Below are 21938 nucleotides of genomic sequence, written 5' to 3' on the forward strand. Positions count from 1 at the left end.
TGTGTTGATTCACAAATTGCGTATAGATGACCAATACACACTGCTTTATTTTTAGGGTATTATTTAAGGCCACGTTTAAAACTGATTTAGACTAAGTGAACTTGTTATTCTCTGGTCCAATTTGTGGTTAACATGGTTCACACCTTTTTGCCATAATTGGTCAATGGTGTTTCTTTAGGACCTATGCGTAGAAACCTACTTTACTCATAAATGGCTCTATGTCTGTTCATTTAAGATATGTTAAAAGATTAAACTAGCATGTATATGTGCAGGACCTATTTGGGAGCAGAGGACCGGGTCGGGCAAGACCGCAGGCACACCGACAACGCTTAATCAGTTCACTAAGGGCTTGCCACGTCTTTGCATCCTACGAGTGCCCTGACAAACTATTACAGAGGTTCTCCTGATTATTAGAAAGTGAGTCCCCAAAATATGGGATATGAAAGACACTGCACAAACGTTAACATTTTCTATTTTCATTGCCTTCTTATATATCTTAAGAGCCACAACGTTGGCAACTGGTGTAGCTAAGCACATTACCTAGGTAACTAATTATAAAGACCGTTGTTAAAAAAAATAGTATACTATGCCAGCTTCCGAGGAAAATGTTATGGATTTGACATAACCAATGGCATGTCACAAAACATAAAGACACAGAAGATGGCAATAGTTGTCAATTTTGCAGGGGTCTTTGTCAAGGACTCCTGTTCAGTTTTTTTTCCCTAGCCCTTGTCTTGATTTAGGGCTTGATTTAGATTTTAGTCGCAACTGAAAATCCTCAAACAACTTGAGATTGTAATTCTGGTGTATAATCCACTAGCTAAATTCCCTCCACAGTACAGTTCAGCTTGTGGAGTCTACTGTGTACTTAGTTTCCTCCAGAAATTAGAGGATTTTCATTTACCACCGAACTCCAAATAACGAGCAAGTGATGTATTTGTAACTTTTTAGCAAAATAAGCATGAGCCTACGAAAAATGTCATGCATGTAAAATGTAAATGCAATATGTTTTTATTTCCTATCACTGTTTTTGCATCTGATATTCTAGCATAGGCTCTATATACACTTTGACTATTTTTTTTCAGTTGCTGCACTTCTGCGGATGTCGACCTCACACTGTTATCATTTGCACTTGCTCGGGGTAGTGTCGCTCAGGTGATGAACTCCCTTTGTACCATGGTTAACCACTTGGAAACGCAATATAAAGCTTCAGCACTTATCTCTTCAATGGCAGCAGTTCGGAAAAATCTGCTTTATAAATACGGTAAATATGTTTGATGTTGATGAAATACCATAGATAGTAATACTAGAGATAGGTTATACATAAGGCCCACCCAAGTTTGTTAAATTAATTTTGCAGTGAATGTAATAAAACGCATCTTGGTGATTTCACTTTTTGAAATAAAACATGTGCATTCTTAGTTACCCAAAATGTGTACTATTTTCAGGACTATTTTCGGGTGGTGTTGCTGTGAAGTCTATGGACCTAGGTGATTTGAGCTGACTGCGCAGTTACTTTTATGTGAATTTACTGTTCTTTAATCATTTAAGCAAACATTCTCTCTCTTATTATGGGGTTTTGATTTTGCTCTTTTCCTCACTGGCTCCTTAATCAGTCCTGATTCAGGAGCTGAATTTTACAGCTCCTGAATCAGCTGACATGATTGTGCTATAAACTTGAACTATAAAACTCTACTTATATAAATTGTATGCATCAGCAGTCGAGGTATGTGGATTAGAATAATTCTTACGGGGTAACCCAGTATCCCTAAGAACCTGGGCAATACAGTAGTAGTTTCAACAATGGTTCTTTCGGGTATATAAACAATTGCTTTAAATCATATGCATGTCTTCAACAGTAATCAAAACATAGCTTCATTAATTATTATGCTACATTGATTCTCTTTAGAGTGCAAAACCAAACACAGGAAAAGGGTCAGAGTAATTTTAAATAAACAGTTATTTTCTCTTTTTCTTTTTTGTTTCCAACTGACACCTTACGTATGAGCATAAAAGGGATTTTTTACTTTTTTCACAAAATACAAAGTACGGCGCAACAATTCAAATCAGTGTAAAAAGTGACATAACGTGAAATATTGTGACATTGTGACATATGAGTGATGGTCTATATACAAGTGAATGAATGATTATGAAGAAGAGGGGAAAGGTTATAAAAGACCAATTCCTATTTTTTGATACTCGAGACCAACACGCTATTTCAATTAGCTGTGGTGTGTTGGACACGGTAAGTTGGTCCTTTGGTGGTTCTGTCGACGTTTCGACCCTGTGGACACCTAATTTATGGGTCGCTAGCGGGTCTTCTTCAGGACGGGGACTGGGAAAGGATTATTGCGCCAGGTCTTCACGGAGCAGACATCCTAATATTCTACTTTGTACGGGTGTCCTCAGCAATCTTGAATCTATTATGGATATCCTGTAGCATTAATCAGTGATATTTCTATTTGTGGGATGGCTTTTCTCTATAATTACCACGATCGTTGTACATTACTTTCAACAATCATTAACATGTGCGTGTTTCAATTTCAACGTTCGAGAGAGGCAAGGTTGCTGTCTGCCATAATCATGCCGTCTCGCACTCAATGTTGGATTTCATCAAGGTGCCATTTCCTTCGGCAATCTGGGATGTTTAGTTCGGCATATATTCTTAGCAAATATTGAAGTGGTCTTGTTTTAAGCTGTGTTGTTCTTTGAAAGGACACGTTTTCATTCTTTAAGATTTAAAACGACCTTGATATTTTTATTTTCTTCATACAACACCAGCGTACATTCATTTTTAAAAGGTAACTTTCATAGCTGGTGAATAATTACTGGTACCAAACAATGTTATGGTTTGTGGATGTGACCGATTCATGGGAAAAGGAGTTGCAGAAAAGTGCATAACTATGTTATGAATACATATCCCTCGTGTGACCACCTTAAAGGCCTCCCATTCTACTGCATGTGTGGTGGCGTGGCTTGGTTTTCTGTAAAATAGTGGCTGATATGTTTGAGTTGAGTGCCCCTGAAACTAGGGTCATCCAGTATGTCCAGAGGGAGTCGCAAGGTGTGGACTGGAGTGAGTGGATCTCTCCAGGCCACATCCATTGCGTGTGCAGCATGATCAGAATGATGCGCCCTAAATAGTTGAGTGTTTGAGCTAGGGAGAATAAGCGGAGGAGCAGAGGAAGCGACCAATGCGAACATGTTAGTCGTGGGGGCTGAGTAATGGGATTACTGCTTGTTAGTGGGATGGTGTGCACTCCAGGCGTCCGATAAGGACCAGTGCCTGGCCCAGTGTGCTACCTGTGCAGAGTAGAGGTGGAGGGCACTTGCAGGAGGGGGGGGAGGGCGGGGGGGAGTGAGGCCTATCAAAGTAAACATCGAGTACACTGTTGTAGTCTGTGCCCATTATCCAAGGATTGTCCGGCCATTACACCAGGCCATTACATAAGGCCACCAGGATAGCCCAGAAACCGTTGTGGTCCTTGTTTGGGGCATATATGCCACCTAGGAGGACTAGGGTTACATCCAAGGCTCCCTTCTGTAAAGGCATACCTGCCCTCGCTGTCCCCAACCGTGGATAACAATTTAAAATGTGTGCCTGGGCGGACCCAAATCAAAGTTCCTCGGCGTACGTGGAACAAGTTGTGCCATATATCGCTCCCTTCCAAAGCTTTCACGGACGCTGTAATTCTACACTGGATATGTGAGTTTCTTCCAGAAAGCATATATGTGCACGTTGACTCTTTAAGTAAGAGTATATGGAATAACAGTGACGTGCTGTATGCATGCCCCTGAAGTTTTGGGTAAGAAACCACCTCTGTGGATGGTATGTCATCCACTGGAAACTTGGTCGGATAAAAAATGCCTGGGAAGAAAGAAGTTGGGGTGGTCGGAGGGTTAGGAGTGAAATCTGGAAGGGTAGTTGAGGATCCAGTGTGAGCAAGTATCTGACCTCAGACCACTGGGACCCACATCCCGCAAGCGAAGCAGGAGGGGCAGTAACTGGTGGGGCACAGTAGAAGATATAGTAGTGTTTACTGGAAGCCTGCAAAGGGCTCATCAGCCAAATACAGCTTGATTTCAGTGGCACAGTGAGCACGGAACCCATGTCTGAGCATACCTAGCCACTGCAACAACAACAAGGTGATGAATGGAATACTTTAATGAATCGCAGCCACTGGCGATTGCTCTGGCCACATCCCATTCCATTGTTTTTCACCCACTATGTCTCCTCAGTTCGGACTCAGCCATATGCAAATCAGCCTTCACCCTGCTCCAATGAGAGCAGTCCAGCCCGAACTGCAAGGCCAGGTCCTCTCTGAACCGGAACACGATCAGGATCAGTTTTACCCTTGCTCTGGGTTTATCAGCTGGGTATAGCTTAGTTCTAGTGACAGTGTGCACGGGACCCACATCACGATAACAAGAGGGTTATTTTGTCACCTGGGAAGATTACGTGCAGATTTATCTGGCACTCCAAACGGAGCACAATGGCCTTTGCCATATTGCAGCTCCCAACTGAGGCGGGCGGGTTGGGAGCTACAGATTTTGAGCTCTACTTCCTCTGGGGTCAATTACAACAACTAAGCCGATGGCTTGCTGACTGCTTGTCTCTCAAAGAGACATGCACAACAATGCATCCGCTCCATATAGGTGAATTAAACAGCCTCCTGATTACTGGTGTTCTCATGCTTCAAGCTTGCCCTAGTCTTCTTTGGATTGCCTTATAGTGTTACGCTACGGCCAAGTGTCTTACTAAGTTAATAATGCCTGTTGGACAGGCCCCATGAAGGGCTCGCTCCCTCCCCGCATGACAGGGCCCGGACACCGACTCTCCAGGTGCTACCCACAGAAGCAACCCGCAACCCGTCCCCTACGGGACGCCTGCTCCCGGATATCTCTGTATCACTGGCCCGGGCCACCGTCAGCACCATTGCCCGGCCCAGCCGCCATCTTGGACACTGCACCACTGTTAGACGGGACCTGGAGGGTCGGCCGAGGACAAGGGGAGAGGCCTCCGGTGAGGGCCGTCTCCAGCGATCGTACAGACAAGTAACTTCCCCCCCACAGATGGACACCACACAAAGATAAAGTTCAACGTTCTTTATAAGCAAACTTGAAGTACGATAGAATGGTACAAGGAGGTCAGGACTCAGGGGTCCCCTCGATTATAGAGTCTCGGTTAGGGAAAGGGGGTAGCGGGACAGTCTTGTTACCAATCGGTAGTTCCGGTGATGGGTAGCTCACAATCCTCGAGGTTGGTGTTCTAGGTGGACGGGCCGCGGCAGCGCCAGCAGGTCCCGAGGAGATCGTAGGTGGCAACGGTCCGCGGCAGCGCCAGCAGGTCCCGACGAAGTTGGAAGTTACAACGGGCCGCGGCAGCGCCAGTAGGTCCCGACGAGGATGAAGGTTGCAGAGAGCCGCGGCAGCGCCAGCGGGCAGGAAGACAATTCACAAGGCAGGGCTACGGCAGCGCCAGTAGTCCGTCCAGGATGAGTTCTTCACGGTGTCTCTCGACTCCAGGATACAACTGCCTTCCTGCTCTGGAGTTGCCCCAGTTATAGGTCTGGCGCCCTTTGAAGTCCGGACCCTCGCACTTGGAGGTCGGGAGGTCCGGGATGAGGGAGTCCAGACACCCAGCAGGGGGGTGGAGCCAGCGCCCGGGGAAGCTGGGGGCGATCGGCACCTGGCGGGGGAGAGCCATCGACACTTCTTTCTCCCATTGACCTGCCAAGTGGTTCGTTCACCTCCTGGGTGGATGGTGGTGCCGGGATGTCGGGGCCTGGTCAGGCCCAGGGTTAGGGTCGAGTTGAGGCCATGCGGCCTCGTGGTGCAGTGTCCAAGATGGCGGCCGGGCCGGACAATGGAGCTGACAGTGGCCCGGCCCAATGATACAGAGATGTCCGGGGGTAGGAGTCCCGTAGGGGACGGGGAGCGGGTTGCTTCTGTGGGTAGCACCTGGAGGGCCGGTGTCCGGGCCCTGTCATGCGGGGAGGGAGCGAGCCCTTCATGTGGCCTGTCCAACAACCACGAGGCCGCGTGGCCTCAGCTCGACCCCAACCCTGGGCCTGGCCAGGCCCCGACATCCCGGCACCACCATCCACCCAGGAGGTGAACGGACCACTTGGCAGGTCAATGGGAGAAAGAAGTGTCGATGGCTCTCCCCCGCCAGGTGCCGATCGCCCCCAGCCTCCCCGGGCGCTGGCTCCACCCCCCTGCTGGGTGTCTGGACTCCCTCATCCCGGACCTCCCGACCTCCAAGTGCGAGGGTCCGGACATCAAAGGGCGCCAGACCTATAACTGAGGCAGCTCCAGAGCAGGAAGGCAGTTGTATCCTGGAGTCGAGAGACACCGTGAAGAACTCATCCTTGACGGACTGCTGGCGCTGCCGCAGCCCTGCCTTGTGAACTGTCGTCCTGCCTGCTGGCGCTGCCGCGGCCTTCTGCAACCTTCATCCTCGTGGGACCTGCTGGCGCTGCCGCGGCCCTTTGCAACCTTCATCCTCGTGGGGACCTGCTGGCGCTGCCGCGGCCTCTTGCAACCACCATCTTCGTCGGGACCTGCTGGCGCTGCCGCGGCCCGTTGCTACCTACGACCTCCTCGGGACCTGCTGGCGCTGCCGCGGCCCGACCTTCCCGAACGCCGAGCTCGAGGATTGTGAGCTACCCATCGTCTCATCTCAATACCAGATTGGTAACAAGACTGTCCCGCTACCCCCTTTCCCTTCCAGAGACTAGAATTGAGAGGACCCTCGTGTCCTGATCTCATTGTACCGTACTACCTTACTTCAAGAACTGCATATAAAGAGCGTTAACCTTATCTTTGTGTGGTGTCCATCTGTGGGGGGGAAGTTACTTGTCTGTACGATCGCTGGAGACGGCCCTCACCGGAGGCCTCTCCCCTTGTCCTCGGCCGACCCTCCAGGTCCCCGTCTAACATTGGTGGCCAGCGGCGCGATCCGAACCAACGCGTAATCGTACAGAGAGTAACTCACCCCACGACTAAACCACAATGACGACCAAAGAGAGCGGATCTACAGAGAAATTCCAGATGGAAAAACTAGAAGAGTACAGCCACCGAGAGCTAAAGCAATTTTGTATAGAACTAGGCATTGCTACCACCGGTCTGAGCACGAAAGATGACTTCAAACACGCCCTAGAATCTTGGGCAAAAACAAATGCCGCCGGACCCCGGGACCAAAACATCGAAGCACCAGAGACAAACACCACTCTGACGGAAGAAAGGAGAGCGGGTCTCTCCCGGGAAGAGATCCAAGAACGAGAAAAAAGCAGACTACACCAATTAGAGTTGGCACGGCTCAAGTTGGACGGAGAGCTGAAACTGGCGGAACAAAAGATAAACTTAGAACACTTACGGCTCCGAGAAGAGCGGGAAGAAAAGCAAAGACAGAGAGAACTCGAAGAAAAAAGACTGGCATACGAACACGAGCGCAAGCTAGCAGAGATAGAAATGCGGAAACAGAACAAAGACCTAGGGGTGCCCGAGCAACCGCGCACCCCAGGCGCTACCGAACAAAATGTCCACATCCCCAAAGATGTGGTCCGTGAATATTATCGGAACGACGACATACAGCAGTGGTTCAAGGCCTACGAGATCGCCATGACATCCCACCGGATCGATCGAAGTGACTGGGGAGCCGGTCTATGGGGGAGGTTCGTCAATGAAGGTCGCAATGCCCTGCTACAGCTCCCGGACCATCAAATGACGTCCTATGACCACATGAAGGCCGCCCTCCTCACTCGATATGGGCTTACACCCGAAATGTACCGCCAGAGGTTCCGCGACTGCACCCGGATCCCGGGTACAACTTGGGTAGAATATGTGAACTATTTCAGCCGAGCCTTCGAGGGATGGATCAAGGGTAGCCACGTAACAACCTACGAGCAGCTCTTCAACCTCATTGTGTGGGAGCACCTCTCCAACAACTGCTTCGTCAAGCTCAGGCAGCACCTCCTCGACAGTAAATTGACTGAACCACGGCAGCTCGCCGCTGAGGCTGACCGATGGGAAAGCACCCGAGTGGCCCGGAGTGGGCCAAACGAGCAGAACAGAACCAACCAAGGTCATCATCGTCCCCGAGGAGGAGGAGGAGGAGGAGGCCAGGGCCGGGGCAGAGACGCCGTCCCGGCCGCTCCCGCTAACAACACCCCGCCCCCGGCCGGCCGGGGCAACCCCCCGATGCGCCCGGGGTTCCGAGCCAATGTTACTTGTCACCGATGCCAGCGAGTCGGCAACTATGCCAGTGACCCGAACTGCCCAAAGAACCAGACTCCCGGGCCCCGCCAGGTAGCTGCCGCCGCCCTAGGAGAAGAGCAAATCTCCGAAGAGCATGAAGAGTACGAGCAGGAGCAGCCAGAGTGGGAACCTGCCGCCATGGTCCTGGCTTGCCTAGGGGGAAGAGACATGATCCCGCGGGCTCCCCTACCCGCCAACACCAGGAAATACAGCCAGTGGGTGAACATAAATGGGCGCAAGGCCGAAGCCCTGCGTGACACGGGGGCCAGTGTGACGGCTGTCCGCTGTCACCTGGTGACCCCAGAACAAATCCTGCCAAACGTTCTTTGCCCCGTCCGATCGGCCGACAATTCTCAGAGCCTGTGTCGAATGGCCTGCGTCCCCTTCGAATGGGGAGGAGTGTCTGGTATGCTAAAAGTGACTGTCCGCGATGATGCCCCCGTGGACTGCCTCCTGGGAAACGATCTCTAGAGTTCCCCGTGGGCGGCCGTTGAAAGAAGAGAGCACCTGGGGATGTTGGGCCTCCCGGACTGGGCGTGCGTAACAACCCGGTCCATGGCCGCCCGCACCATCCCCAGACCTGAAGAACCCGAATGGCCAGCACCTCCTCCCCCGATCGCTCCAGAGGAAGACACCGTCCATACCGACCCCCCGGAACAAACCCAAGATGGGCCCGCTCAGCCCCAAGACCTCCCAGACTTGGCTCAGTAGCGTCAAGAAGGGGGACCCACCCAGGAGCAATTCCGGCAAGAGCAAAAGACCTGTCCCTCCCTCGAGGGACTGCGACAGCAAGCACTCGCCCAGAGCGCGGGAGACACCGCAGGGGCCCACTGGATCTATTGGGACAATGACCTACTGTACAGCGAACAAAGAATCGCGGAGTTGGGGGCCAGTCGAGTGCTGGTGGTGCCCCTCCGCTTCAGAGACTTCCTTTTGAACTTGGCACATGATGTCCCCCTGGCTGGACACTTGGGGCAAGACAAAACATACAACCGCCTGGTAACCCACTTTTACTGGCCAAAAATGAGAAATGACGTCTCCAACCACTGCCGGTCCTGCCCCACTTGCCAGGCCAGCGGGAAGAACGGCCGCAAACTCAAGGCACCCCTGCAACCATTCCCCGTTGTTACCACCCCGTTCGAAAGGGTGGGAATAGACATTGTGGGGCCCCTGGACCCCCGAACAGCACAGGGGCATCGATTCATCCTGGTCCTGGTGGACCACGCCACCCGCTATCCCGAGGCCGTTCCCCTTCGAACTGTAACAGCACCAGTGGTAGGCCGAGCCTTAATGGGGATCTTCTCTCGAGTGGGCTTCCCCCGGGAGGTCGTCAGCGACAGGGGCACGAACTTTATTTCAAAGTATATGAAATCCCTCTGGCAGCAGTGCGGAGTCACCTACCGATTCACAACCCCCTATCACCCGCAAGGAAACGGACTGGTCGAGCGGTTCAACCGCACTCTCAAGGGGATGATCATGGGGCTGGAAGAACCCCCTACGCCGCCAGTGAGACGTGCTACTCCCGTGCCTCCTCTTCGCCTACCGAGAAGTCCCCCAGAAGTCCCTCGGCTTCAGCCCCTTCGAACTCCTGTACGGACACCCCGTTCGAGGGCCCCTCAGCCTAGTTAAAGAAGAATGGGAAATGGCCCCCCTGAAGACCCCTCCAGACGTCTACAAGTACCTCCTGACCCTCCGCAATCAGACCAGGCGATTCAGAGAGATCGCCAAAGCCAATCTTGAGGCCAGTCAGGAGGACATGAAGAAATGGTACGATCAACATGCCTCCTCCATCGAGTTCGAGCCTGGTCAGCAGGTATGGGTGATGTCCCCCATCGAACCTTGTGCCTTGCAGGACAAATGGACGGGGCCCTTCAAGGTGGTCGAGCGCAAGAGCCCCGTCACCTATCTCATCGACATGGAATCCCCCCGGAACCCCCTCCGGGTCCTCCACGCCAACAGACTCAAACCACACTTCGTGCGCTCGGAGCTCAGCCTGCTGATGGCTACAGACAGTGGAGCGGAAGAGGACTCCAAGCCCCTCCCTGACCTACTGAGGACCCGTGAAAAAGATGGTTCGGTGGACGGGGTCCGACTCTCCGATGCCCTGACCCCGGAGCAGCGCCAAGACTGTCGGGCCCTCCTGCTGCAATTTGCAAACCTATTTTCCCTCACCCCCGGGGTCACCCCCTGTTGCCTGCACGATGTGGACACTGGGGACAGTCCCCCTATCCGACACCGGGCGTACCGAGTACCAGATCGGGTGCGCGCCTGCATCCAAGAAGAAGTCTCCAAGATGCTCGCACTCGGAGTCATCGAACCCTGGGCCAGCCCAGTCGTACTGGTCCCCAAAGCTGCTGCCCCGGGCCCAACCCCCGAGCTCCGATTCTGTGTCGACTATCGGGGTCTGAACGCTGTCACCTGAACCGACGCTCACCCCATCCACCGAGCAGATGAACTGGTCGACCGCATGGGGGCTGCCCGCTACCTAAGCATCTTCGACCTGACAGCAGGCTACTGGCAGATCGGCCTCACCCCCAGGGCCCAAGAACGATCCGCTTTCTCCACCCCGGATGGACACTACCATTTCAAAGTGATGCAATTCGGCATGAAAAACGCTCCAGCCACTTTTCAACGACTTGTGAACCAGGTATTGGCGGGCCTCGAAGAGTTCAGCGCCGCCTACCTGGACGATATCGCGGTATACAGCCGCCACTGGTCAGACCACCTCCGCCACCTCTGAGAGGTCCTGCAGGCCCTCCAACAGGCCGGCCTCACAATCAAGGCCAGCAAGTGCCAAATTGGCCAGGGGTCCGTGACCTACCTCGGACACCAAGTGGGAAGCGGTCTGGTGGCCCCCCTCCAGCTCAAGATCGCTGCCATCCAGTCCTGGCAGCCCCCCGTAACCCAAACCGAGGTCCGAGCCTTCTTGGGGCTCACCGGATACTACCGGCGGTTTGTGAAGGACTATGGCAGCATTGTGGGGCCCCTCACGGAACTCACATCCAAGAAACACCCAAAAACAGTCAACTGGACTCCCGACTGTCAAGCGGCCTTCGAGAAGCTGAAGGCCGCCATGTGCACCGCCCCTGTGCTCCAGGCCCCCGACTACAGCCGTGAGTTCATCGTCCAGACTGATGCCTCAGACCATGGCATTGGGGCCGTCCTCTCCCAACTGAACCCCGAGGGAGTCGACCAACCAGTGGCCTTCATCAGCATACGCCTGCTGGCCCGAGAACAGCGCTGGAGCACCATCGAGCGGGAGGCCTTTGCAGTAGTGTGGGCCCTTAAGAAGCTCCGGCCCTACCTCTTCGGTACCCACTTTCGGGTGTAAACAGATCATCGCCCCCTGCAATGGTTAATGCAGATGCGGGGGGAGAATCCCAAACTATTGCGATGGTCCATCTCCCTGCAGGGGATGGACTTCACTGTGGAGCATCGCCCTGGCCAAGACCACGCCAACGCGGATGGCCTGTCACGCTTTTTCCGCCTCGACGAGGAGAGTCCCCAAGAGGATGGGTGACTCTCCCCGCCTTCAGCTGGGGGGGACGCATGTTGGACAGGCCCCATGAAGGGCTCGCTCCCTCCCCGCATGACAGGGCCCGGACACCGGCTCTCCAGGTGCTACCCACAGAAGCAACCCGCAACCCGTCCCCTACGGGACGCCTGCTCCCGGATATCTCTGTATCACTGGCCCGGGCCACCGTCCGCACCATTGCCCGGCCCAGCCGCCATCTTGGACACTGCACCACGAGGCAGCGTGGCCTCGGCTCGACCCCAACCCTGGGCCTGGCCAGGCCCCGACATCCCGGCACCACCATCCACCCAGGAGGTGAACGGACCACTTGGCAGGTCAATGGGAGAAAGAAGTGTCGATGGCTCTCCCCCGCCAGGTGCCGATCGCCCCCAGCCTCCCCGGGCGCTGGCTCCACCCCCCTGCTGGGTGTCTGGACTCCCTCATCCCGGACCTCCCGACCTCCAAGTGCGAGGGTCCGGACATCAAAGGGCGCCAGACCTATAACTGAGGCAGCTCCAGAGCAGGAAGGCAGTTGTATCCTGGAGTCGAGAGACACCGTGAAGAACTCATCCTTGACGGACTGCTGGCGCTGCCGCAGCCCTGCCTTGTGAACTGTCGTCCTGCCTGCTGGCGCTGCCGCAGCCTTCTTCAACCTTCATCCTCGTGGGACCTGCTGGCGCTGCCGCGGCCCTTTGCAACCTTCATCCTCGTGGGGACCTGCTGGCGCTGCCGCGGCCTCTTGCAACCACCATCTTCGTCGGGACCTGCTGGCGCTGCCGCGGCCCGTTGCTACCTACGACCTCCTCGGGACCTGCTGGCGCTGCCACGGCCCGACCTTCCCGAACGCCGAGCTCGAGGATTGTGAGCTACCCATCGTCTCATCTCAATACCAGATTGGTAACAAGACTGTCCTGCTACCCCCTTTCCCTTCTAGAGACTAGAATTGAGAGGACCCTCGTGTCCTGATCTCATTGTACCGTACTACCTTACTTCAAGAACTGCATATAAAGAGCGTTAACCTTATCTTTGTGTGGTGTCCATCTGTGGGGGGGAAGTTACTTGTCTGTACGATCGCTGGAGACGGGTCTCACCGGAGGCCTCTCCCCTTGTCCTCGGCCGACCCTCCAGGTCCCCGTCTAACAATGCCTTATGCTCCTTTGATTTATTTTATTTATTTTGAAGGTTTTATATAGCGCTAGCTCCACCCGAGGGTATCTGAGCACTTTGCATCAGCAATGGAAGTGCACTATAAAAACAATCATGGTAGTTGACCAAAACGGGTTATACAGGTGTTAAAACCAATAAAAAATACAGGGAATAATATAGGGAAACAATGGTGATTAAAGGCACATATAGGAAGAGATAGAGAAGCAAGTTGCAGGAACCAGAATGTTATTGTAAATAGTAAATGTAATAGTATGTCAAGGAGGATTCAAAGGACATAGTAAGTAGTGGGTGGTAAAGAGAGGGGGAGGGGGGAAAAGAGAGGCGACAAGAGAAAAATAGGGGGGTGAATGGGGAGTAGTCTAAGGAGGGAGGAGGAGAGGTAGTCCGAAAGGAGATCCGGGATTTAGTTTCCCCAAAATGTAGTGAGCAAATGAATTTTAAGGTCTTTTTTAAATCTGGAGAAGAAGGGGTTGCTACGAAGGTCTTTGGGTAGGGCATTCCAAATAGTTGGGGCCTTACCAGAGAAGGAGCAGGATTTCGAAGCAGCTTTTTTGAGTAGGGGTGAAATGAGAAGGAGAGTGTTGGAGCTTCTCAGTTTTCGGGCACAGCCATCTTTTTTAAGTTATTAAGAGAGGTAGGATGGGGTCTTCTGGTAAAGGGCTTTGTGAGTAATACAGGCTATTTTATAGGAGGATCTGCCTTCAATGGGGAGCCACTGTGGAGTGGTGTGGCTCACTGGTTAGAGGCAGCAGACCCGTAAGCAGAGATTGGCCCGGGACCAGGGTTCAATCCCCGACGCGGCAGGGTCGTGGACCAGGGTCAAACGGACTCGATAATTCTCGCCTCGATGCATACTCTAACCAGGGAACACACTCGGCAACTCTGGGCATTAAGCTTGCCTCATCTCTACAACGGCCCCCCACAGACGCCGGGGATGCCTGGTTTCACCTTGGAGATACCCAGAAAGGGACCATCTCACAGGGAAAACCAGGACAGGTTCCACAGCGGTCTTCAGCGCCAGGATACTCCTTGGAGTCACAGTGCGCTTTACAAGTACACCTACATTTATATTTACATTTACATTTGCATTTACTTGAGGGCAAGGGAGATGTGGTCCAAGCGTTTACAGTTTGTTTGCCTGGCGGCGAGGTTGAAAACTGATTTGATGGGGTCCAGGTGGATTTTGGGGGTGCCAGAGAGAAGGGCGTTACCATAGTCTATTTTGGATAGAACAGGAGGCTGGATAATTCATTTGAAGTCTTCAGCTGGGATAAAAGCTTTGGTTTTTTTGAGATGCCAGAGAGTGAAGAGTGCACTTTTTGCTGAGTTCTTGACATGGGAATTTAGTGTGAGTTTATTGTTGATGGTGATGCCTAATGATTTAACCGAATCGGCGAGGGAGAGAGAGCAGTTTAGCGCATTAAGGTCGGCGATCCATGTTTGGATGTGGAGAGGGTTGTTTTGGGGAGAGAAGAGGATGATCTCAGTTTTGTTAGGGTTGAGTTTCAGATGATTGTTATGGAACCAGGTTTGGATCTTGGTTAAGGCTGTGTTAAGGTGCAGGATATCAGCATGGGATTTTATTTTATAGTGCATTTGGGTGTCGTCAGCATGTAGGTGGTAGTTGATTTTTTTCTTGTTTGAGTATCCAGGAAAGGGGTTCCATAAAGAGGTTAAAGAGAGCGGGAGAGAGGATGGATGATCCTTGAGGGACACCAAGGGAGACACAGGTTGGGCTAGAGAGGCAATTTTGAATTTTAATTTGTTTGGTTCTATGTTGAAAGTAGGAAGTGAACCAATTAACCCCTTCGATGCTGCTGACGAGCTCAGCTCGTCATCAGCTACGGGGGGCGTGTGCGGATGACGAGCTGAGCTCGTCATCTAACGCGGCTTTTCGAAAAAAGCCGCGTAGCGCAAAAATCACCGCTGCAGCGATGCGGTTAAGGACAGTGCCACCGAGGCCGAAGCGATTTTTGTGTGTGTTGAGTAGGGTTGGGTGGTAAACTGTGTCAAATGGGTCAAGAAGGATGAGTAGGTATGTTTCGTCCTTGTCCAGGGCTAGGTGAATATCATCGACTATGTTGAGAAGCGCGGTTTCCTTGCTGCACCCTTTGCGGAAGCCAGATTGAAGGGGGTCAAGCAGGTTGAACGTGTCCACGTGTTTGTCCAGTTGGAAGAGGGTGCATTTTTCCAGGGCTTTGGAGAGGAGGGGGAGGTTGGAGATGGGGTGGAGATTATTAGGGTCGTTTGGGTCTGCTTTGGGATTTTTGGAGATGGGAGTGATTTGCCCGAGTTGAAGGGAGATGGGCACACTCCCTGTTGAGAGGGAGGCGTTGATGATGTTGATCCAGTAGGGGACGATGACATGTTTGAGATCTTGGATGAGTGTCGAAGGGAGAGGATCTTTGGTGTGGGAGGAAGGTTTAATTTTGGCAAAAATGTTGAAGACCTCCTGTTCAGACACAGGGTGGAAATTATGCCATGAGGCGTTATTTTTAAGCGGAAGGGAAATGGGTTCCGGAGGGGTAAGAGAAGGGAGGGGGTTAGGGAAGTGTTCAAGGGGGTAGGTGGTAGATGTGCGGTAATCAGGGGTGGTTGAGGGGTGAGCGAGAGTAGAGTATCGAGGAAAGAGCGATCTATTTTTGCGATTTGTTTATTTATTTTCACAGAAAAAGTTGGCAATTTCTTCACATTTGTTAGTGGAGGCTACCAGGTTAAGGGGTGCCAGGGCGGTTTGGTTTCTAATAATGTTGAACAGTTCTCTAGGTCTGTTTTTGGCACGAGGGAGTTGAAGACGAAAGAATGATGCTTTCTCTGAGAAGATGCGTTTTTTGTAAGAAGATCTCGCAGTTCTATGGAGGGCAAGATGGGATGGGGAGGGATGTTGTCTCCATGTTCTTTCCGCCAGTCTCAGCGAGAGTCTTTCTTTATTAAGGTCTAGTATTCGTATTCATACTTGTATAGCGCAATTTATACCCTGAGGTGTCTTGGCGCTGTACGCATACCGCTGTGGAACCCTTCCTGGCTTTTCCCTGTGAAATGCCCACTCCTGGGCACCCCCAAGGTGAAGCCAGGCATCCCAGCGCTGTTGGGGCCGTTGTGGAGATTAAGCAGCTATTGCCCAGAGTTGCAGAGTGGGACCCATGATTAGATTAGGCACTGAGGCGAGAACTATCAGGTCCGAGGAAATTGAGCCCAAAACCCGCCGAGGCGGGAATTGAACTCTGGTCCTGGGCCAGGCCTCTGCATCAGGGTCTGCCGCTCTAACCATTGAGCCACACTTCATGTGAACCATGACTTGGAGGGGTCATTTTTTAATGCTTTACTTTTCATAGGGGCAAGTTGGTCTAACACCTCCGTTACAGTTTTGTTGAATTGCTCTGTGAGATCATTAGCATTTGAAGAGGGGGGGATGAGACTTAGTTGGGATTGGAGTTTATGTTCCAGTGCGCCAGGAGGGATTTGTTTAAAATTTCTAGCTACAATTGTATTTGCTTTATTTATCTTTATGGGGGCAGGAGGGGCTGGGGGAGATATTGTGAACAGAATGAGATGGTGGTCAGACCAGTCGATGGGGATGATGTTGGATAGGGATGTAAGATCTGGGTTGGAAATGATTGCGTCTAGGAGCTCCTTTGGCGTAGGTAGGGTAGAGGCAAAGTTGCTTGAGGTCTCTAATCTCAAAGAGATTATTGATGAGGTTGACTGTCGGGTCATTGGGTTTGTTCCAGTGGAGGTTGAGAACTCCTAGGAAAAGGTTTTTGGAGCTGGAAAGTAACGATTTAGTTGGGAGGTCGGAGAATTCTTCTGCAAAGGGAAGGGGTTCACCCGGGGGATGATAGATGTTATGCATTCGTATAGGGGGGAGCATTTCATTTTGAGGTCTATCTCTTCTGAGGATAGAGTAGCCAGGAGGGGTCAGAAGGTCGATGATGGGTGTTGAATGGTCTTTGAGCGAGGTTTCAGTGAGGAAGGCGATATCGATGTCTTCGTTAAGAATGGTTTCTGAGATTTCAGTCGCATGTCGGACAGCTGAACGGCAGTTGACGAGCATGCAGGTCAGGGGTTTGGGGATAGTGGTGGGGGAGTATTTGAATACTAGTGAGTTGGGGGGTCTCGGGTAGCTAGGAGGCTCAGGGATTCTGTTGGTCCCCAAAATAGAGATTTTGGAGTGAGGGGGGAGATTCTTTAGGTGGGGGTCGTTAAGTTAGGTGAGGCAGAGGGCAGAGAGGTCAGGGGCGGATTAGGTGTTAGAGGTTCAAAGGGGTCTGTGAGAGCGGGAGAGGAGTGGCGTTGTTAACCCATGTTTGGGACCTAAGTGTTTTCGAGGGTTAGGAGGGGCGGGCAGTGGGTTTGTAGGATTTGAATCGATTGAAATCTTTTCTGAGTAGGGTAAGTTCGGTAGCTAGGGTAACGAGATTATCGTCCAAGTTACGAAGTGTCTGGCTGAGGATAAGAAGGAGGGATGTGGAGGTGGTTAGAGTGGAGGGGGTGTTAGGGGCAGAGTGACTAGAAAGATGAGGTTGGCCTCTTGGTATGAGCGGTTCATCCGGGGGGAGTAGTGTGGGTAGGTCTGTGTTTAAATGAGGGGTGTGGGAGGTCGGGGGGGGGGGTAGTATGGCCCGGTGTTGGAAGGGAGGGATGGGAATGACGTGCAATGGTTTGGAGGGGGGTGATGGGGAAGGGGGGAATTGAGGTGAGGGGAGCATGTGAGGTGTGAAAGGGAATGTGGTATCGGCGTAGTGGGTGGGCGAGAGGTTAGAGGAGGGGGGTTCATGACCTTGGGGGAAACAGTCATAAGGGGATGGTTTAAAAGGGGAGGTGGGGTTTAGGGGGTGATAGGGTGTTGGAAGTGGATGGTCTTTTGGGGATATGGGAATTTGAAGGAGTGGTTTAGAGGAGGGGGGGGGGGCTGTTTCCAGAGAAGCGGGTATAACCGGCACTGTTGTTACGGGGGGGAGTGTCGGGGGGAATGGTGTTAGTCTCTCGGAGGTGGAGGAGAGTTGGAAGTAGGTGTGAAAGGGAGCTAGAGTGGGGAGAGGGGACAGGAGTGAGGCAGGGAAGGGTTCAGTTGAGGGTGACATAGAAGTGTAATATGTGGAGGAAGTGGCCAGGGCATGGACGTGGGGGGTTTTAGTCGTTATGGGGCGGTTTAGAAGGGGAAGAGGGATACTGGGGAGGTAGTTCGGTGTTGGAGGTGGACGGTCGTTGTGGGGTGTGGGAATATGGAGGAGTGTTTTAGAGGAGTGGTGGGGGTGATGATGTCAGAGTGGAGGGTGGGCTAGGAGTTAATGGGAAGGGTGAGTCAAAGCGGGAAGGAGTGTCATGGGGTAGTAGAGTGATTCTCTGGGAGGTGGGGGGATTTGGGCGTGGATGGGGCAGGAAGCTGGTCTCGGTGAAGGGGATAGTATCACAATAGGGGAGAGTTCAAGTGAGGGTGCCAGAGTAGTAGTTGTTGTAGGGGGACTGTCGTTAGGGAGAGTGTTAGGAGTTGTGGTGGTTGAGGGGTGCACTGAGGGATTGGGGGACTAAGAGGGTGTTGGAGGGGGAGAGGTTAGTGTCAGCTAGTTAGAAAGATGGCTAAAGAGGAGTTCAAAGATTGGGAGGTGCTGTACAGAGGCTTGGATTAAGATATTTCCAGTTTTGTGGATGGAGATGGTTATATCACCAACGAAGAATGAGGAAGGAGAAGTAGCGAGTTTAAAACCGTGGGGGATTCTGATTGCGCTAGATACTGGGAGGTGGCGTAAAAAGGTGCTCTTCCATTTGGAGGGGTGTTTGGTGTAGAAAATATAGTTAGTTTTAATGGGGAACGTGGGGCTGTGATAGTTGTCTTCCATAAGGGTTTCGGGTGTTTTAAAAATGTATGTTTAAGATTCTTTTTGGCGTTTTTCGAAAGGTTGGGAGCATATGGAATTGTCCAGGAGTTTGGTCTGTGTTTGGTGAGGGCGGTCTGTTTGTCCGTTGTGGTCTGAGGGGGGGTGGTGTGTGGGTGGTATTGAGGCGGGGCATGGTGGTGAGGTTAGGCTAGTAGAAAGAAGGGGAGCGAGCGAAGGGGTGGGGGGAGATATTATAGGCAAGGGGGCTATGGGTAAGAGCGCGGCTGGGGAGATGGAAATTTTTAGAAGGGCTGAAGGTAAGAGCACGGAAGGAGGGGGTGTGGGAGGGAGGGAGGGGTTGAGTTTTGGGGTGTTACGGCATCAACTCTGGGGAGGCTGGGGTAGGAGAGTAGAGGATTGGGGGTTGGGGAGGGGAAAGGGAAATTTGGGGGTAGTGGTAGGGTAGGACGGGCATAATTAAGATTTTAAAAGGTTGTCAATATAGAGCGGAGGAAGGTAGAGGTAGATGATCAGGCTAGTAAGATAACAATAGATCACACATTATATACTGATTGACACGGATTCACACATTATAAACTGGTTGAACAAGGCGAGTGGAGCGAGCGGAGAGAAGTAGAGGTAGGTGACCAGGCTAGAGGATAACAATACATCACACATTAAATACTGATGGACACTGAATCACACATTATAAACAGGTTGTGGAAAGTGAGGTTAGTGGGTCCTTGCAGAAAATTAATCCCGCTTAATATAGTGACATTCTACCAAGTGTTTCTACTCAGCTGCAATTATAAGGACCAACAAGACAAAACGATGGTAAAAAGTAGTAGTATGGCCTCCACAGGAGTGCAAGATAAAGTAGTCTAGACGGTCTGGGACAGAGCAATAAAAACTTGCAGATCAGGAATGGAAAGAATAGTGCAATGTTATTTTGAAGGTGAAGGTAGGTTACTAGGTTGTCAACAGGAGATGAAAAACTGTAGAGACAATAACCGCATGCTATTCTAGAATTTCTACAGACCAACAGGTAAATGTTGATAGGCTATCTTAATTGAAGTAAAAAAAAAAAGCATATAGGAAGGTCCAGACAGAGGGTTAGAGTAAATAAGTTATATAAGGGAAAACAAGTGTGGGAAGACGTACATAGTTAGGCCACAAGGTGCTAAAAGAAATAGGGAATTGAGGAGTAAAACGGGAGAGATGACAGCAATGGGGAGATAGTAAGGAGGGTAAACAAAACACAGTGAGGGTGAGCGACCTAAGATTCAGTTGGGCTCCAACAAAAGTCCCCGAGGGAGCACACAGAGGTTAGCAATGAGAACGTTCATCATCGTCATTTACATGTCTTAAACATTTCAACAACGGACCAAGAGTGCGAAAAAGTTGCAGAGGTCCCTCTTTTCAGACAAAGGGTTAGAAAGGGCCAGGTGGACCCCGCACCAGTTCCCTAAAACTAAACAAATTAGGGCTTTGAGGAAACCAGGAGACTAATTACGAATCAGTTTTTTAACATTTGAGCATCGATGGATATTGCTGGCATAAATCACATCTCAGACGATGGAGTGCATGCTGAGAAATAGTCCACTCAGGCAGCAGGGACACCGCAAGATGGCAGATTGGAGAGGTGAGCAGTGATCCAAAGAGGAGCTCCCAAGATGGCCACAGCATGACCAAGACGACTGGAGCCATCCATCAACCCCAGATGAGAACTCCTGGTACATGGAGTCAAAGGAGAGTGGGGACTGGAGGGAGCAGGTGAGCCCCAAGCAGATACGGGGCGATGCAGTACTAGACGGACATCACAGGTTCAGTGGCATCATAGACGCTCCATCCCAACATGGCACAAAGGCATCACAGAGCCAGGTGCCCCCAAGCCCCGATGGGATGCAGAGCATGGGGGGGTAGGTGCCAATCCGCAGACCCTGCAGATCAGCCCGAGGAACCCTCAAAACTGAAGAGCTTTGCAATAAACCAACAATCTGCATCCGACAGTGTCACCAACTCACTGCTAGAATTAGCAATAGTTTGTCGGACACGCCGTACCTTTCACCAGCGCCGCAGCACTTGCAATCAATGCCCAGATTCACCACGCCAAAGCCTCCCAGGGCAAGAACCTCACGAGCAGGACTCCATCCGACGGCGATCGCATCACTCTCAGTGAATAGCTGAGTCCGGTTAGCAGGCAGACCGTCCCAGGCGTCAGCGGAGACAAAGCACCAACACGGGATGAGCAAAGGACCGGAGCTTCGAGTGAATCCACCAGAGTGGAGACACCACGAGCGCCATTATCCTCGAAAAAGCCGGCGCTGGAACTGCAGGCTCGATGGATCCCACAGCAGGGAGCGTGGGTCTCATCCAAGGGAGAGTGCAAAGGGCGATCCAACGCGCGTGATGGCCTGGAGGATGTTGGGCGCTGTGGGCGTCGAGGCAGAGACGGGCGAACACACCAATTCAGGTAGGCGACTCCAAATCGTATATTCCGGGTCCAGGAGAAGTCCGCAGCACAACACAATGTTGATGCAGGGTGGATGGCTGGGTTAGCAGGGGATATCCACCGACAAGGTGATCCCCCAACCGGGGAGCTGTGAATCTGAGCTCCTACCAGGCGGCCATCTCGATGTGATCACCTAGTCCCACGAGGACCACACAACCTACTCACACAAGGTAGATTGACACACTGGCACATCTTCTGACATTGGGGGACCTATTTGAAAGCTACCTTCCATTTACTGCACTACAGGACCAGTTTACAGGTGGCAGTTCCTCATGCATCTTACTATGCATCGTTCCATCCATCAATACTGGTCCGTAGATGACGTTGCACTGGAGACCAACTCACTCCTTCAGTCCCTCTGACAATGGGCTTGAGACGTAGGCAAGTTACATGGTTTAATAAAGCTCTGCTTTCCCACACTGGCATCCTGCTCACACCACTCTGAGATAAATGGGAAGCAGAGGCTGCAAGAGTGTTCCACAAGAAGGATTGGTCAGCAGTCCGGGCCTATCTTTACTTGGAAGCTCATAATGCCACGTTTCAGCTATTCCAAGATTTTAATCTGCGCAGGGGCTAACTTTCTCCTGCAGCTTTTAATAAATAATTTCCAGAGGGAATGGCCTGCTACCCTCGTTGTTCTGCTGACTCTGCAGACTTCCTCTGTATG

At 51.8% G+C, this 21938-nt stretch overlaps 1 protein-coding gene across 1 annotated transcript in view; it reads left to right on the forward strand.

The window, feature by feature from the left end:
* Nucleotides 1-21938, forward strand: part of ZZEF1 (zinc finger ZZ-type and EF-hand domain containing 1) — a 1733356-nt gene that overhangs the window by 203457 nt on the left and 1507961 nt on the right. Inside the window, exon 8 of the mRNA XM_086954803.1 lies at nt 1086-1264. Coding sequence (XP_086810929.1) covers nt 1086-1264 — 179 coding nt within the window. The remainder of the gene's footprint in view (nt 1-1085; nt 1265-21938) is intronic.

This window comes from Lissotriton vulgaris, chromosome 2_1 (genome assembly GCF_964263255.1).
Source record: "Lissotriton vulgaris chromosome 2_1, aLisVul1.2, whole genome shotgun sequence".
Classification (NCBI taxonomy): Eukaryota; Metazoa; Chordata; class Amphibia; order Caudata; family Salamandridae; genus Lissotriton; species Lissotriton vulgaris.